This window comes from Melanerpes formicivorus, unplaced genomic scaffold (assembly GCF_026170545.1).
Source record: "Melanerpes formicivorus ecotype bairdi unplaced genomic scaffold, bMelFor1.0.p_v2 SCAF_2, whole genome shotgun sequence".
NCBI lineage: Eukaryota > Metazoa > Chordata > Aves > Piciformes > Picidae > Melanerpes > Melanerpes formicivorus.
This window is the reverse complement of record NW_027142354.1, coordinates 45,700,243-45,718,190: the sequence shown is the minus strand read 5'-3', so window position 1 is coordinate 45,718,190 and position 17,948 is coordinate 45,700,243. Positions and strand designations below refer to the sequence as shown.

The 17,948-nt window shown below is 39.4% G+C and overlaps 1 protein-coding gene across 2 annotated transcripts in view; it reads left to right on the top strand.

Moving 5' to 3' along the window:
* SLIT3 (slit guidance ligand 3) overlaps nt 1-17,948 on the top strand; it is a 517,496-nt gene that overhangs the window by 28,333 nt on the left and 471,215 nt on the right. For both annotated transcript variants that reach the window (XM_068158541.1, XM_068158532.1), the window contains 2 exons: nt 799-870; nt 3,430-3,501. In XM_068158541.1, the coding sequence (XP_068014642.1) occupies nt 799-870; nt 3,430-3,501 (144 nt within the window). The remainder of the gene's footprint in view (nt 1-798; nt 871-3,429; nt 3,502-17,948) is intronic.

Below are 17,948 nucleotides of genomic sequence, written 5' to 3'. Positions count from 1 at the left end.
TTCTTCTGTGGTTTTGGTGTGTTCATACCAAAGAAAAGCCACAGGAAAGCGGGCAGCTCAAGGTCTGGTTGTAGTGGGTTTTCCCTGTCATGAAAAAGTTGTAAGTTACTTATTTTGAATCTGGAGCATAAATGTTAGACTGAAACTAAATGCAGGAGGTAATGCTTTGTATGTGACCACATGAGGGAAATGTCTTGCTGCATAGCAAAGGTGTTGGGAAATCGAGAGTTTAAAGGCAGATGGTAGGGCTCAGCAAAGGGTGAACACACGTGGGAAACAGGTCAGTGTAATTAACAGCATCTTCTGAAACCCAGCATTTCCAAAAAGCTGGGATCAGGATTTTGCCAGTTAGGATGCTTGAAAAGAAACCAACAAATTCTAAACTATTTCTGGGTAGGACCACACTTAGGAGACACTAAAGTCATTCTCTCTGCAGGCTCAGTGTAGCCTTAGCTTCTGCAGCAGACTTGACTCACTTGGGTTTAGAATAACCCTGGAATTTGATACTTGTTTTGAGGGCAAATACACTTTCAGCTGTATTACACTAACTGGGTCCTGAATATATTATACTGAGCACCAATACCATAAATGAAAGTGGAAGAAACCTCTTTTGAGAGCAATATACTCAGAGGAAGAGGCAAAATGCATCAGGATCGATGACCTGCTTTTTGAGATTTCAGTAGGAACATTGGCTTGTACTATTTTAGTTTCTCCAGTGATGGAGAGAGATACTGCTAGCTAACAGAATTCTGGATGTCATTTACAGTGTCTGAATGCCATTTTCCTTTTCTTCTGCAGTGATCTAGAGAAAAACAACATCACAAGAATCACAAAGACGGACTTCACAGGACTCAAGAATCTCCGTGTCTTGTGAGTATAGCACAAAACTTGCCTTTCTTTATAAGACTGTTTTAGGATGCTAGTACTAAGAATGCCCATAATTCTAAAGATCAACTGTAAGTAACTTCTGCATATCATTCAGTTGTTAGTGTTCTTTTAAACCATGCAACTGGAATAGTTTGCCATCTCAGACAGTAAATTTTAATTCCATACTGGGATCTAGTCCCAGCACTGACAGAGACGGGTTGGTGTTATTGCTCTGACTGCTTCTCAAGCAAACAGCTATCAGAAGATGAGCACACAAGGAATCTCACCAGCACTTCCTGGAAATTTCTTTCTTTAAGTCTTAAATTGTCCTTTGAGAATCTTCTAAGATAAACCCTTAAAACTGCAACTGTTGAAAGGATGTGTTTATTTAGTATAATTCAATCAAAGAATTAATTGGCTCCTGCCAATGAGAAGGAAAGTCTTTTCTCCTTCTACCTTAACACTTTTGAACAAGTTGTCATGTACTAGGAAAACATTTCAAATCTGTTGGAAGATTTTTTTGTTCCTGTGCTGTTTCTCTCATCTCTAGCAGTGGAGTTGTTTAGCTTCCTTGGCTCCCATCCCAACTGTTTTGGAAGTCTATTGCAATATATGTACTATACTGTCATTAATGTCAGTAGCTGTTTTGCTTTTTGCTTTGGTGGTGGTTGGTTTGTTTTTTTTGGGTGGGGGTTTTCTTGTTTGTTTGTTTTGTTCTGTTTGGGGTTTTCTTAATAGTGTCAGACACTGCCTAATGCCCCTGCAGTCATTTCTCCTGAATGCCCTTAACAGTAAGCCAAACATGCAACTACAGTCTTTGCAAGAATTTTTTGTCCTGTGTTCATTACATGTTTATGTAATACTTTTGTGTGGCCTTTGAGCAGTGGGGTGTTTGCCGCAGAATTAAAGAATAAATACACTTTTAACAGGTGCATTCGTGCTTAATATTGATTTTGTCATCCAATGTATGGAGACCATTGAAAACCCGAGACATGCTACTGTGCTCTCTGCAAGCCTAGCCATTTTTGTTCATGGTTGTGTTCCCTACTCTACATGTTCCTGTCATAGTTGGCATTTGTGGTTTTTCTTATTTTAATCTCTGCTCCTTTTTCCACTTTTGTGCTTTAGAAGTCCTTCAGGTTTTTATTGTGGTTGTTCTGCTTTGCTCTCTTTTTGTCTCTTCATAATCCTGGCTATTCTGCACTACTGACATCCTGGGTGGTTTTTTTTCTCCTTTTTGTTCCCTGCCATGTATGTTGGGTGTATCCTGGAAAGCACAGAAGCAAATAGCTTGTTCCAGAGTTCCTAGAAAAGTAGTCCACTCCTGTTTTACAACATGGCATGAGGATGACAAACAAATGATCTAGAAGCTGGTAGAATAGTACAAGAGAAAGAAGCTTCCAGTCTCAAATTGACAGCATACATGCAAAATATTCCTTTTGTGCACCTTTTCCTTTTATCCCATGTAATTTCATCTTTTCCTTTTTCCTCTCCCTCCTTTTAGGAACATGTCTCTCTGATTCACATTTTGGAGTTTTCAGCTTTATGTTTTGATCTTTGTATGTGGTCTTAGTTGTCTCTTGCTTAGCTTACTCTCTTGCTGTCTGTCTTCTCAACTGCTCTCCAGCTGAGGAACTCTGAGCATCCTCACTGAGTGCAGGGGGGTGGGTGTTGAGAGCAGACTAGGGTAATGCTTGAATACTATTCAGGCTTGTCTGAGCTCAGAGGTACTATGTGTTCTTCAGCTAAAATCACGTAGAGATGAGGTCTGTGTGTCTGAGTGCTCTTGGAAAGTAGGTGTGTGTTGGAAGGAACTGCTGAAAGGACAAAGGTCAGCTTAAATGGGACTGTTGGTATCTCTGCTCCTTGCTTTCCACTTTATACACAGCAAAAATGCTCTTTGTAAGTATAGTGACTCCCTGCACAGTGTAAATCAAAGAACTCAGTCTCCATTGCTTATAACTTACCCTTGCCTCAGTCTTGGCAAGTGAGAAAAAGCAGGGTCAGGCAGAGTGGAAGCCTGGGCGGTTTCCCTTTTGACTGTGTACCCTGTTGGACAGCAGGGCTGTGCTCCATTGTCACATGTAGCTGCCAAGTTTCTGGAGGGATAGGACCCCTCTGGGTAACTTACAAATAATTTACTCTGAGGCACGCCTGAAATGTTTGCAGAACAAAAGATGGACAAAACCCCAACATGTTGACATTGAGTGAGTTCCTGCTGTGCACTGTAGGAGTCAATCATCTCAATTACATAAACAAAGAGTAGTATACTAGGGATGTAACAATCAGCCTCTACACTAACACCTCTCTGAGCATAATGGTTAGCAAAAATTAGGAGCAGAATTCTTTACCAAACCTGGCAGTCAGGAGGCAATTTCTGAATGTTTCCTGTTGGTGACTGGGAGAAGCAGTGCTGTTCTGTCCGCACTGCTTTAATAATCTCTAATTACAACTGTTGTTGATGCCTTGGTGCAAAGCAGTTGTGTAGCAAGTGTGAAGGGAAGTGGGGAAGACCTTTTCATTTTGTTGTTTTAAAATTAACTGGTATTTCTGGAATTGCAGACACCTGGAAGAAAATCAGATTAGTGTGATAGAACGTGGAGCGTTTCAGGATCTAAAGCAACTGGAACGGCTGTAAGTATCTCTACTGATATACCTGTGGAAAATCTACCATTCTTCTATCTCACTGTTAATGGGCATTCATAATATTTCATTATTATAAAATTAACTTGAAGGGAAACTTGCCTAAATGAAAGTATGCTCTTGAACACAGTTGAATAAACACATCTATCATATTTTATGTATGCATAGGAGTTTTTAAGTATGTGCTAATGCAAGTTGCAATTGTCTCCTTTGAGAACCACAGTGTTTCTAAAACTGCTTTTAGACTTAATGTTTCTAATTAGCTTCATTTCCTTTAAAGTTGCATAATGCCTGTGATACTGGTGGATTCCAGGGTATCATGCAAGACTTACTTAAGAATAGACTATAGATTTCCTCTGCTTTTGATAGCAATTACATTTGTTTTTTTAAAAAGGTGAATATAAGAGCTGTCTGCCTCCAGAATTCAATTTATGGGAAACTACTGGCTCTGCAAGAGTATAAATTTCAATATCAAAACCTACAAAAGGAGTGCTATATCCACTTGCTGCTCTTGGTTGGTGTCCTGCTTAGCGTTACCATGTACCTAGGTTAATACTGTCTGCCACTAATGGGAGCAGAACAAAACGTCTCCAGTATTGAAATACTTCTGGAAATTATTCTTTGTTAGGGATAGGTGATGAGAATATGCTGGTTTGGAATGCCTGTTTGTTACGTGGACATGCAAGGTGGTTTATGCTTGATAGTTAAGTCTTATCTGCAAGGCATTTGTTGTAGGACTCTCTATTTTCAAACCGATGTCTTCTAAAGCAGCTTTCAAGAGTTAAGTTCTCACTAGCAATTGTTCGAGAGAGGTCTGGAGTACTGAGCACATGTGTCACTAAAACTATTACAGATGATCTCAGGGCTATATTTAAAATACTTAAATGCAAATCGTGTGTTGAACTTTTAATTTACTCAGGGTATTTGTCTTGGATTACAAAGCTCCATTTATGACACAAAGGAAGATGAGTTTTAAATTCTGATTATAACCCATTTTTACCTGCAGTGAATTAGAATGCACTTTTGGGATGAGATGTTTGCCTTAACTGATGTTTCACATTTCTTGAGCAGTACAAAATAACTACCTTAATTTTCCTAAATTAAGCACAGCCTGGCTCTGTAGAAAACTGTTCACATTATAGTTAGTCTTCAAGAGTCAGTATCCGAACTACCAAGCCCTAGTTTTAAGCTGATTTGATGTGTGTGTGTGTATATAAAAAAATAAATCTTTAGGTAAAGATGGTTTTAGTTAAACTACAAAATGAAAAAAAATCTAGGAGAAGGACTAGCTATTAGTAACCAGAAATGATACTCAAGTGTTGTCCTAGTGTGGTGCGTGCTCTGTTAGCAAATGAAAATATTTAGTGAAAGCAGAAGTTAGGAAATGTGATACTTTTAATAGTGTCTCTTTAAGTATGTGATGTTTGAAAGTCTTAATGGCTGCTTGTTGGTCTTTTTTTTTTTTTTTCCCCCCTGCACGAACTTTTAACTTGGCCTCTTAAACATAGTGCATCTCTGCTTCTCTTAGGATTGCCTGTCATTAAAATATTTCCTAAATGAATGTAGTATGGAAGGGAGGCCTGGAAACTTGCAACTTTTTGGTATTTTAGCTTAAATCATTTTTAGGACAAAACTATAAATCTGGGTGGTTGTGGGGGTTTGGTTTGGGTTTTTGGCGTTTTGGTTTTGTTTTTTTTTTTTTTACTGTGAGTCAGTAGGCTTTGGAGAATGAACTGTGGAAAGTTTGGCATAACTTGTAAAGGCTAAATTGCAACATTTTAGGTAATATTAGAGCTATTTTATTAAGCATTGTCAAACATTGCAAAACGTTAATGAAGAAAGTATGCTGCTTGAATTTTTTAGAACTGGCTTTTTTCCATTTAATTTCTTTCAAATAACAAATAAAAACTGCTTATATTGCTTTAACTTTAGAATAACATCATTTTTTGATCTCTTGAAGTAGATGCAATGGCAATCATTAACTTTTTAAGTAAAGCAGCTGCATTGGGTCAAACTTTCAAAAAAAAAAAAAGGGAGTAATTTCTATTCCTTGCAAAATGCCATCTGTAAAGGTCATTCATTCAAAGTTACAGTGGAAGTATACTGTTCCACTCCTTGCCACATAGTCATCATCCGAAGGGCATAACTTTAGGTGAATATTATTTTAGCTCAGTGTATTTTCACTTGTCTGATGACTGAGTCAAATCCATCATTATTAACTGAGTAACACAGCATAATTTTGTTTGAAATGTCCTGCATAGCAGTCTTAAGTAAATGTCAAATAAAACATGTGCAGAGCTGTTACTCATTGCTGCCAAAATCACCATGATGATGACTCTCCAGTTAGTTGGATTGTACTCAAATGTTTTATTTTTTAAAGTTATTTTTTAATTCTTCTTTTTGTGGGAGAGCATCTGAAGATACAGGACTGGATATTGCCAACATTATATATTAGCTTGATAAAGTTTGGCAATGTTATTTCAAGGAAACACAGTGCAAGGTATGTTAAAGTGACAGTATGAAGCTGGGAAATCATGGGGAGGGTAGAAGAAAATTCTTTCTTTGGTATATTTCTAGCCAGCTTACCAAATGTGCAGGGATTTTAACCATTGCCTCTTGGCAAAATTCAGTGTGTTTGGTACAAACTCTTCTGCTGAGTCTTAAGATGCAAAGCTCTTGAGAACGACCAGTGGCACTTACCATAGTAGAAAGCAAGGAATGGTTCCAGTAACTTTATTTCAATGAGTTTCTGTAGTTTTACTGCAAAACAAAGATTAGTGGTGAGGTAACTGATCATAAATGTCAAGCAGTTAAGACACAGCATTAACAGATACAATTGGTGCATATAGTTTACTGCCTTCTACTTGTTGCTCTGTTGTGGAGCCACAGCCAAATGAACAGTGGTCCTGTGCCATGTAATACAGTAAAGCATGTGGACTCTGCATGTCAGCATGGCTTTTGTGGCTGAGGTGCTTGAACAACCTCAGTATGACTCCTCCAAGACTTGTTAGTTTCTCCCAGGCTTCTCTAGCTATCACCTTTCCTTTGGCTGCCATCCAGTACCTGAAAGGATCTTACAGGAAGGCTGGAGAGGGACTTTTCATAAGGGTGTCTAGCAATAGGACAAGTTTTGAAGCTGAGGGAGAGTAGGTTTAGGCTGGATCTTAGGAAGAAGTTTTTCAGTACAACAGTGGTGAAACTCTGGAGTAGGTAGCTCAGGGAGGTTGTGGAATGCTCCTCCATGGAGGTGTTGAAGGCTGGGTTGGATGAGGCCTTGAGCAGCTGAGTCTAGCTGAGAAGTGTCCTTACCCTTGACAGGGAGGTTGGAGCTGATAACTGATGTCCCTTCCAACCTAAGCTGTTCTATGACGTTGAGTGCTAGACTTTATAGTACAGATATGTGCATCTGTTCAGTGTTTAAGAAGCTATGGGAATGCTCTGCTAAACTTTAAAGTGCCAGTTGTCAGTTGTGGTAGTCTGCCCTGCTTGCCAGTAACAGGGTAACACTTTTAGAACAACACCTGTGCTTGGAAGGTTTCAGACACAGTAGGTTTTTTTCTTTTTTACTAGTTCCTTTCTGCAGGTTTTTTTCCAAGTAGTTAACTCTGATAGATCTGACTTTGATCCTTTCTCCTCGTTTTCTTTTCTGCACTTTGAAGTAGCGTGCACATATGCCCATATAAACACAGTGCTATACTGGCACAATCTATCATACCCAAATCCATTTTGCATTGCAGCATTTTGGCTGCGTGCTTTGCTGTTAACACAATGTTGATTTTTAATTTTGTTTTTTTAAGTGAAAATCATCATGAATTTCATATGCAGAGAGGTTCAAGAAGAAAGAGGCATCCTGGTGGGTGTAAAAGATGAACTGAAATTTCTTCCTGCGCCAGATGTATGTCACACATTTATGTGAAAAATGAGGAAGGATGCAAGACACCAACTGATCCTGACTTTTCCATAGCCAGCTGCCAGAAATTGTCACGTAGCTGTATTATCTTCAAAAGACTGGTCTTTGGCTGATGGCTGGTTCTTTCTACTCAAATTAGCGTCTTTAGCAAGCATAAAAGATCTCAACATCTGAAAACACTAAAGATGTGTTTTTGTTGTTTAGAGGAGGGGGGAAAAAATGTATAAGCAAGGCCAAATCAAATCTTTTCAAAGTTGGGGAAAATAATTAGCTTTAAAAAAAGGGAAAAGAGAGATCTAGATCCCAGGTTTTAACCCTAACATATGCATGTGTGGTTTTGGTTTTGTGCATGCTGAGACAGAGGTGAAAATGGATATTGTATGTACGTAAATGCTACTGTGCGTTGCGTCTTTGCAAGGAGCTTCCTAAATTCTTGATAAAGTTATTAAAATGTATTCATTTGGTATAGTGTACTGTAAAATTGCTATTAGTGATGCTAAGGAGATGCTAAAGAGAAGAGTAAGTTGTTATGTGATGATTCACAATCTGGATCTCATAAATTGAGATTGAACAGGCTTTAAATAAATCATGTAATACAGAAAGCATCTTCCATAATTAACATGCTCAGTGGAGAGATTGCTAAGTGTTTCAGAGCAGCAGGCAAAATAGTAAAAGCATTGAACAGTTCTTTGCTGTTGTAAACAAAAGCTTATTGCAGATCTTTGGCAGCATGGACAAATCTATGGTGTTTATACAAGGTTTGCAGTATGGGTGGTTGAGATGATTCTCTGGAACTGTGTATACTACACATTTTTGAAGCCATATGGGAGACAGTTTGAGTGTAACCTTCAGAGAAAAGTTTTATTTCTTGTCTCCGTTTCCCTCTGACATTTTGGATAACATAACAAATTGGAAATCGGTGATCAGGAAGTGCTGGAGACCAAAGACACACTAAAAGATTTCCAGTGGTCATCTGATACTTAATTTTATAACGTGCAGGCTTCCATCTTCCTCCTTAAACTACTACACCTAAGTTGGTGTAGTACTGATTTGGGTAATAAACCCCCAGGAACAAGTGGTGCTTTAAGAGTAAGTTAAACTCTCACCTTTTGCCTTCATTCTGCTCCCAGGACAGCTCTATACTTGGCTGTTTCCTTCTAAGGAGAATACGGTTTGTAAATTCATAGAATGGCTTAGATTGCAACCCCCCTGCCGTGGGCAGGGGCACTGTCCACTAGACCAGGGACTGCTAAAGGCACCCTGAAGCTCTGATGCCCTCACATTTGGGAGGGATGAATTTCTTTGTATTCATACCAAAGATGGAGCTGGGTGTTGCATATCTCAAAACATGAGATAATCTTTTATGCTGTAGAGAATTAATGCTTACCACAATGCTAGGGTAACATGAAGCTGTGCCCTCTACTCCTAGATCCCACCCTGTGTATCTGTGGTGTAGTCCTGTAAATGTGGGAAACCAGTTTTGAACAGAGACTGATTGTAAGCACAACCACTCTGCAGGAGCTGACGAAGAATACAGAAGATTGACATTCAGTCTGTGACACCGGGGTGATGGTATTTTGATCTGAAGAACAGACTAGGACCTGGTTCTTGTGCTTCCTGTGTCTGTGAGCTAGCAACGTGAAGCACCTTGCTGCATTAGCTGATAGCTAACTACAAGTTCAAGGAATATTTATTGGTGTTGGTTATTACTAACCACAGCAATTAAATATTGTTTATCCCATATGGTCTGATAAATTACTCCAGTATAAAACCAAAAAATAATAAAAGCAATCCTAAAACCATCTGAATCACAGAATCATAGAATGGCTTAGGCTGGAGGACACCGTAGAGATAGTCTACTCTAATGCCCCTGCCATCTAGACTTGGCCAGTCAGGGCTTTGAAAAAGTCTCTTTTCCCTTGTGTTTTCTTGATGCTGAAACTGATCTAGGGTACTGAGCTAGGTGGACCATAAGTCCACTAGAAGTCATCAGTTGCAGTGCTGGATGTTTTCTGATTTTCATCTGTTACAAGGAACTATAAAATGCTTATCTTTTCTAGATCTTATTTTACTTCTATTGGACTAGCTCCATAAAATGTAGGTATTAGGGATATGCTGGCATTTTCAGGGAGAAGGATGAGACACTCTGAAAAGTTCCACTGCTTTTTCATGTCTGAAGCCTTCCAACTGCCCTTCACCCCACTGCCAAGTCATCAATAAATAATCCTTTTCCTATGAGGATAGGCTGAGGGAGCTGGGGTTATTTAGCCTGGAGAAGACTCCAAGGGAGCCCTAGAGATGCCTTCCAATACCTGAAGACATCCTACAGGAAGGCTTGAGAAGGACTTCATAAAGGTGTCTAGGAATAGGACAAGGGGGAATGATTTGAAGCTGAGGGAGAGTAGGTTTCGACTGGATCCTAGGAAGGAGTTCTTCAGTACAAGAGTGATGAGACTCTGGAGTAGGCTGCTGGGGGAGGTTGTGGATGCCCCCTCCCTGGAGGTGTTTGATGCCAGATTGAGTGAGGCTTGGAAGCAGCTGAGTCTAGTTGAGAGACATCCCTGCCTGCGGTGGGGAGGTTGTAGTAGGTGCTCTCTAAGGTGCCTTCCAACCTTACCCATTCTATGAAACCAAGGCAAAATCAGTAGCTTATCTGAGTAGTGTGAATGATAATGAGAAGATACAGTATTAGGTACAAATTTTATTCATAAGGTCTGATGGAAACTGCTGTATAAGATGAAAATGGTGGATTATTTAGCTCTTTGGTTGGTATATCTGAGTTTATATTTCAAATCACATGGAGCAAAACCAGTAGCAAGAATGTGGTAGTTGTTGGTGTAGATATGGTGGGTGTGTCTACAAATAAAAAATACATGTTACAATCTTGAGTGTGAATATAGTAAGTCATCAAGGAGGGATGGAGATAGTATATCTTCCTGAGCCACATCTTGAGTCAAGCTGACAGCTCACCTTTATTAATTCAGGGAAGGAAAAAAGGATGCTCATTACTTTTTGTATTGCTTTTGATTTAGCAGATTTCAGAGACATGTATTTTTCATAGTAATTTCTATAAATGACATACCAGATATAGTCTGGAAGTATTTTATTTTATACAATTGATTTAAAATAAACCTCTTCTTGCTGTTCCCAAAATTCAAATATACAGTCAATATAAAATTGTTGTTGAGGGAGGAGAATTCGCAACCATTAATTGTTCTTGTAAAGGAACGTTGTAGGATTTCCAGTACATCCATTTCTATACAGAGTCAAGCTTCTCACTGTTGTGAGAACACTGTTGTGTTAAGGACTGAAGTATTGGCCTGTTTCATGCAGATGCCCAGGTCATAGAGTGAATAGTGAGTTCTAGTGTTTATATTTAGTTTTGCAGGAAAATGTTATTTTGTTCACTATAATAGTGATTCTGTCCAGTTATGACAAGGAATTTTTCATGTGGTGTCAGTATTAAATGCATGTACCAAAATGAAGCATACTGAATACTTTAAGATTATCATAACACTTCTGAAGTCCAAAATATATGAATTTCCTTTTGCATTTCATTGGGGTTTGTGTAACTTTCTGGTTTAGTGTTTCCTTGACAATCTGTTCTGGTGCAGCACAGTCCAACTGTGCGTGATGTTGATTGCTCTTGTTCTGCCCCTTTAAACCTTTCTACCGACTAACTTTTGGCCAGCTCAGATGCCAATGCAACTTCCTGCACCTCCGGAAAGCTGTCCAGTCCCAAGTGCGAAAACAGACAATGCAATTTGTGTAACAAAAGCTGTAGCCACAAGGTTGTCAGGAATTTGTCCTAAGAACTAAATGAATTTTTTTTTCAGAAGATGTGCCACATGGCTCAACTGCAACTTTTAAATTAAAGAATTCACATTATTTTTCAGACAGGGAAAATAGAAAGGCCTTTTTTTGGAACAAGCTACTAAAAATTTAAGAGTAGGTATTGTAGTCGGGTTAGAACTTGATATTATGAATGTAGTTGTACAACATAGCATGCAATAGAATAGAATAGAATAAACCAGGTTGGAAGAGACCTTCAACATCATGATGTCCAACCTATCATCCAACCCACCTAATCAACTAAACCATGCAACCAAGCACCCTATCAAGTCTCCTTCTGAACACCTCCTATGATGGTGATGCCACCACCTCCTCGGGCAGCACATTCCAATGGGCTATCACTCCCTCTGTGTAGAACTTCTTCCTAACCTCCAGCATAAACCTCTCCTGGTGCAGCTTGAGACTGTGTCCTCTTCTTCTGGTGCTGGTTGCCTGGGAGAAGAGACCAACATCTGCCTGTCTACAACCTCCCTTCAGGTAGTTGTAGAGAGCAATAAAGTCACCCCCGAGTCTCCTCTTCTCCAGGCTAAGCAACCCCAGCTCCCTCAGCCTCTTCTCATAGGGCTTGTGTTCCAAACCCTTCACCAGCTTTGTTGCCCTTCTCTGGACTCGTTCCAGCAAGTCAACATCTTTCCTAAACTGAGGGCCCCAAAACTGGACACAGTACTCAAGGTGTGGCCTAACCCGTGTGATGTACAGGGGCAGAATGACCTCCCTGCTCCTGCTGGCCACACTGTTCCTGATGCAGGCCAGGATGCCATTGGCCCTCTTGGCTGCCTGGGCACACTGCAGGCTCATGTTCAGCCTGCCATTGACCAGCACCCCCAGGTCCTTCTCTAGCTGGCCACTCTCCAGCCACTTTGACCCCAGCTTGTAGAACTGCATGGGGTTGCTGTGGCAATATATGGAGACAAGCTTCTGCAATGTCCATGGCTCAATATCTCCAGATTAATTAGTATTTATCATGTCAACAGGGGATTGCAGGTAGAAATTGAGTGTTGTTGGAGACACAATGGTTTGAGGATAGATCACTGCTGTAGTAAGCCTGTGACTGGAAAAAATAATAAGCATGAAACACATTATAGGAGTGAGACTTGGTAATTCTGAGACACCCAGACTGTGTTTTGCCTGTGTAGAAAGTCAGTCTCCTGTTTAGTGTTTTAATAAAGCTGGCTGCATTTCTATTTGAAAATCTTAGAAGTCTTTTCAGCCACCTTGTGAAAAGGCCAGAGAAATTTTAGAAACGTAACTGGATGTGTGACTTGCAGAAAAGTTAGAAAAAAGCTTTATTGTATTAAAAAAAAAAAAATAATTTTTTTTTTTTTGGAGGCACAGTTTGTCATTCTGTGGCATTGCATACTTGAAAGACAGTACTGCTTAGATATGTAATGTACTCTAATCACAGTATTACCTCAGATGAGAGGCATCTGCAATTTGGGTCTTGGTATTGGCTTTTTTCCTTTGTTTAAAGCCCCTCTATCTAGCTATTATTGAAATTAGTCAAGCATTATTTCAAGCAGTGAAATACGTGTCATTGTCTGTGCACACAGATGAGCCATTGTTTGATGCACATACAAGTTTTACGCTTGGAAATAGCTTTCCTTTTTTCGCAAGTGATCATAAGAAATACAAAAGTTGCCTTGTCCTTTTCCATTACCCCATTAAAAATATGGCAAACTATCAGTTTGCCACAAAATTCTGTGATTACTGCATTGAAGTTTTGAGACTGAAAGAGCAGTGGCAGGTTAATTCAGGTAAGAAATCCACAGTCACCTTGACAAAATATCTGTCAGCAGTAGGTTTGGTAATGTGTGTCCTTGCACATCAGAAAGATGCACTCTTTTTGGACATGTAGTTAATGTGAGTGGCAGAAACACACTTAAACAGTAGAAATTCCATCTTTTGCTTTCTCCTGTTGATAAATGCCCTCCACGAGCCAGATCTTGTGCATGCAATTTGAAGATCAAGTGAGAAGGAAGGGGAAAATGGAGCAAGTGTATGCCTTGATCAACCCATAGTTTGAGTCTCCTGTACAAACTGCTCTGTGTTTCTGCTGGACCCTCTTTAGCAAAAAGTAATTCTTAAGCCTGTAGTAGTGACAAGCTAGTTCAAAGATTAACCTCTCCCACTCTCTCTTGTTTTAAGTCAGGTGAACAAGAACTGTATTTCTTTGTGTCTATTTTGTGGGACTGTTGGAATAAATTTTTAGATGACTCAGTAGCTGTCTGTTTCCCACCCCTTTGGAACTAGCTAGTGAATGAAGTAGCTATGAGAAAACACTTTCAATGACGCTTTGAAGACATGTAGATTTGTAGATGTGTAGTGGTTGTATCTTCTTATTGGGTATCCACATTTGGGCAAACAGTCCTTCCCAATGACTATGTTTATGTTCTGTGGACTCCTAGAGGGCACTAATACCCTCCCATTACAGAGCATACTGTGTTTGTCTGTAGCACAAAATTATAGCCTTCTGTGTTACTCAACCATTGCTGGACAGCCAAACTTTTTTGTTGTTCTTGCTGATGCGAGAGTGGACCTTTCACTTCTTTTGCAAATGGAAAATAAAAAGGAAAAAAAAAATCAATAAAATTGGCACCTCTTTTCTGAAGGAAGTCATTAGCAGCTCTGTCAGTAGGTCTGCACAGGAGGAATCCAAACACAGGAAAATTGCAAGAGAGGCAAAGGGCAGCTAGTGAGAAAGCAGGATGCATGCTTCAGTGAATGGTTTTGGTTTGCACTAGTAAGTCTGACCGGGGCTACAAAACAAAGATGTTTATTTTAACAACATAAGAATAATCGAGCCTGATTTAATCAAAAACATTTTCATAGTAGGTCACTGACCCATAAGAACTCATGGAAAAACAAAATTGGGTCTCATTTATGTAGACAAGAGGTTCTGTAACCTCAGCATTCTTAAGCTTCTGGAAGTGATGGTTAGAGAGCAAATGGAATAACACTTCCCCTGCAATGTAACCATAACTCAGCTGGAATAACTGATCAGCATTGCTCATTGCATCAGAGTTTTTAAACACAATTCTTTTCTGTGGCTTGTTTGTTTGATTTTAGCAGTTTTATATAGTTGATGAAGATTTATGGTTGTATTTGCTTAAGCAAAACACTTTGGCATTCAGCAATCATTTCTCCAGGATCTGTAGGAAATACTTAAAGGTCTGTGTTACTGTTGGGTAAGATCTGCTGCACCACTGGTCTGTAATAATTTGGATGAACTTTGTTTAGTTTTAATAACTTTATCCAAAGGCTTTTGTTTCTTTGAGCTTCTCATATTAGAAGGATTATACTGCTGGACATCCGAGAAATGCCATAAGTGTTACTGGCTAAATTTAATGTTGTCAAACACAGCAGTCTTTAAATAATCCTGTTCCTGAATGGAAGCATGATAAATCTTTTCACTCTTGGAGAACACATAAATATGTAGGTCTTGAAGCTAATAATATTGACATTATTGATGAGACCAGTACAGCTTTGATCTTGCTTTTCCTCTGGACAATTCTATCTTAAATGTGTCCATTAACGGCAGCTCACCTGAGAGCAGAGCAAAACAAAACTAATCCATTCTGGTTTATAGTTAATTCTGTGTTAGTATTATGTTCTCAGTTGCTTGGAGATGATCTCTTCTCTAGATCTCTTTCTTTGTCTCAAGGCATTACAGTATGAGGATCACAAGAAGAAGAGATAAGTCAAGGGTTCATGCAGATGTTATGCATATTCTGTATACATTTTCTTTTTTCTTTGTGTGGTGCAATATATTAGGAATACAAGAGAGAAATGGGCAGTGCTGGGTACTGAAACACTTTGGTAAAACTGTCCCCCTGCTTTTGATAACTCTCTGTGAAAGTCACAGTGGGTCAGCAGTAATTATCACAGAAGGTGGATGTGCTCAGTGTTTAGGTGAGAGCTTCTTTAATGAGAATAGATTTTTGTGGCTGGTTGCCCCTTGTGGCATCCTGGTGGGAAGATGTCTTTTGAATGAGTTGTGATAGGTAATTCCCACAGGCTTGAGATAAAGCAGTTAAAAGAGCTACAGTTTTGGTCTCAAAGTCAAGCGTATAGTCTTCTCTTTGTTCCACCAAATTATTTCCTTATAGTCATTCTGTTGGCTTTGGAGAATGTGTCCTTTGTTACACATCCAGTTTGATTTCAGGCAAGAGATGATTCTGCTAGATTTCCTTTTTTAATAGTTCTGCTTGGCATCTAATCCCAGGGAGGAAGGAGTAGCACATTGCCACAGAAGCATTCTTTACTATATATGGAGAGGTGTGGTGAGCTGGACTGGTAGAGCACTGCTTCTATCTGATCTGTTCTATTTTTTCTGGTAAAAATTGCAATGATAGTTCTACTTGCAACTTTTCTTCTAGTTCCTCACAGCTGTTTGTGACTTCTGGAAATGGTTAGTTTGATTAATACAAATTTTAAGACTTGTTAGCAGTGGTAATGTGGTTTGGAGATGTGCACACTGAAATGTACTCTTTGGTTTCTTTGTGGAGTTTTAGCCCTGACCATGGCTCTTACACTTTCTGCTGTAAGAAAGTGGTTTACTGCCTTTAGAAAAATTGAAATATTAAACTCCTGTCATAGATTCTTTATGTTCCTTGGATAAAGTCCTGTTGTTTTCACATAGTCTCTGCAGACTGCGTGAGGAAGGAATATGAAAGTAGGGTTTGGAGTTTTTTTTTCCAAAACTCACTCTGTATTTGGATTGCAAAGACAGAGAAATGGAGTAAATTGCTGTGGTGGTTTGAGGTACAGGTACCTTTAAGAAGACCACAACGACAGTCCTCCAAGAAGACAGAGTCCTAAGTGAGGCAAGTGGCCATCCCAGAATATTGCAAAATTGTTATTCTCTTCGGATGTCTGGTATGGCGCTACTTGAGGCAGCGCCCAGCTGGTATCGCGCTCTTCTCTCCTCCCGGAAGAGCTCGCCTGCCTCTATCTTATGGTTTGTGTGGTGCACACCTCTGGCTGGCAGGGGGAATTTTGAACTGTGTCACAAGGCCTTGTAGGTCTGAGAAGGTCTGCGGTGCGGTTGTGGTCTACTCTTGGGCCTGCTGAGGCTGGTAGAGGTGGAATATTCCAGAAGGCTTAGGCCTGGTAGGCTCAGCCTAATTTGTGAATGTATTCATTCTACCTAAATGCCTTCTGTGTGTAGGATTTTGCCTTCTGTATGTAGGATTTCCGATTAAACTGTATAGGTGTGGAGCCTTTTTGTTTCTACTCCCCCAAAAGGAGTAGAATATCTGTCTGCTCTCTGGTCTGGAGTAGCTCATGGCTCTAAACCAGGATGATTGCTACATTTGTGAAATAAGATGTGAAATAAGAGAGTTTACTAAAAGCGTTGCAGAAACTGAGGAACAGACAGGTTCTGCAGAGAGCACCTCTGTGTTTGAGGGTTTATTGATCAAGCCTTTTTCTTTATTTGAATGTTAATTAAGAAAAATTGTAAGTTGTATATTCAAGGCAGATGGAAGATCCTGCAGCAATGCAACTAGTTGGTCTTACAAATACTCTGCTGGGTGAAGAGATGGTACAGGTTCTTTTCCTTGCTACTTCTGTTTTTAGAGGACTTTCTTGATGTTGATGTCATTAATAAGTACTCTCTGATATCTGATACTTCAGATTCTCTGTTCTCTCCTTCAATTAACTTCTGTCCATTTTTATATGATGTATGGTATGGGTCTCAGTCATTCATGAATATTACTAGTCCATTTCTGTTCCTTCATGCTGGTGTTGGGGAAATGGTCAGATTTGAACCTGTTCTTATATATTCTTTGCCTGTGTTATTAGTTTATTCCTAGCCAGAGGACATCTGTGTGTGTTTACATACTGGCTCTGTCCTCCACCTTAATGCCAGGTTTTGCCATATGAAGAGATCTTAAAAAAATAAAAAAAAGAAAAAAAGGTGGTGGTGGTGGTTGTTTGTATTAGAAGATAGAAAATCTTATAGAGCTACCAGTTTATATGCTGCTGCTTTGTGCAGATTAAGTGTAGTCTGCTTGGGATAGAGGGTAGATAGTATTCAGTCTAATAATAAAGGTTATTACTTCTGACAGCTTTGAAAATGTGAAGCAAGACCCCCCCAGTCTGTAGTGCTTGTAATAAGGGATCTCAAAGTTCGTTCTTGTAAACAGTTTTACTTCAATAAACAGTCTCTTAGCGACATGCAGTGGTATCTCTCAGCTTTTGGGAAGGCTTCTGTACAAACATGTCACATAAATAACAAGGTTCGTTTATTCCACACCATAATCTTGTAATATGGTTATGCTGGGTTTCTTCATAGCAACTTGACTGAAATTCCATTATGTATCATCTGGCTTTATTTCCTACTGTAGGAACATAAAGAGGTGCTGACAGAAAGTAATGGACAGTGTTGGCTCTTTTAATGGGTGCTGTATCTTGCCTATTTTCCCTTCCAAAAAGGAAATCCTACAAAGCAAAGGAAGAAGTTACGTTAACGACCACAACATATTTCCAATAGGATTTTCTGGTGAAACCATTGAGTGAAATTGACTATGCTCCTGTTTTACTGCTTCCCAAGTCTGCTGTTTAAAAGAGAAAACTTAGTAACTCCTCAGAGTTCAGCAACCCCTGTCTTTCTGTCTGAGGCTCTTGTTATGCATTAATTCATTTTTATTGCTTCTTGGTTACACCCAAGCTTGTG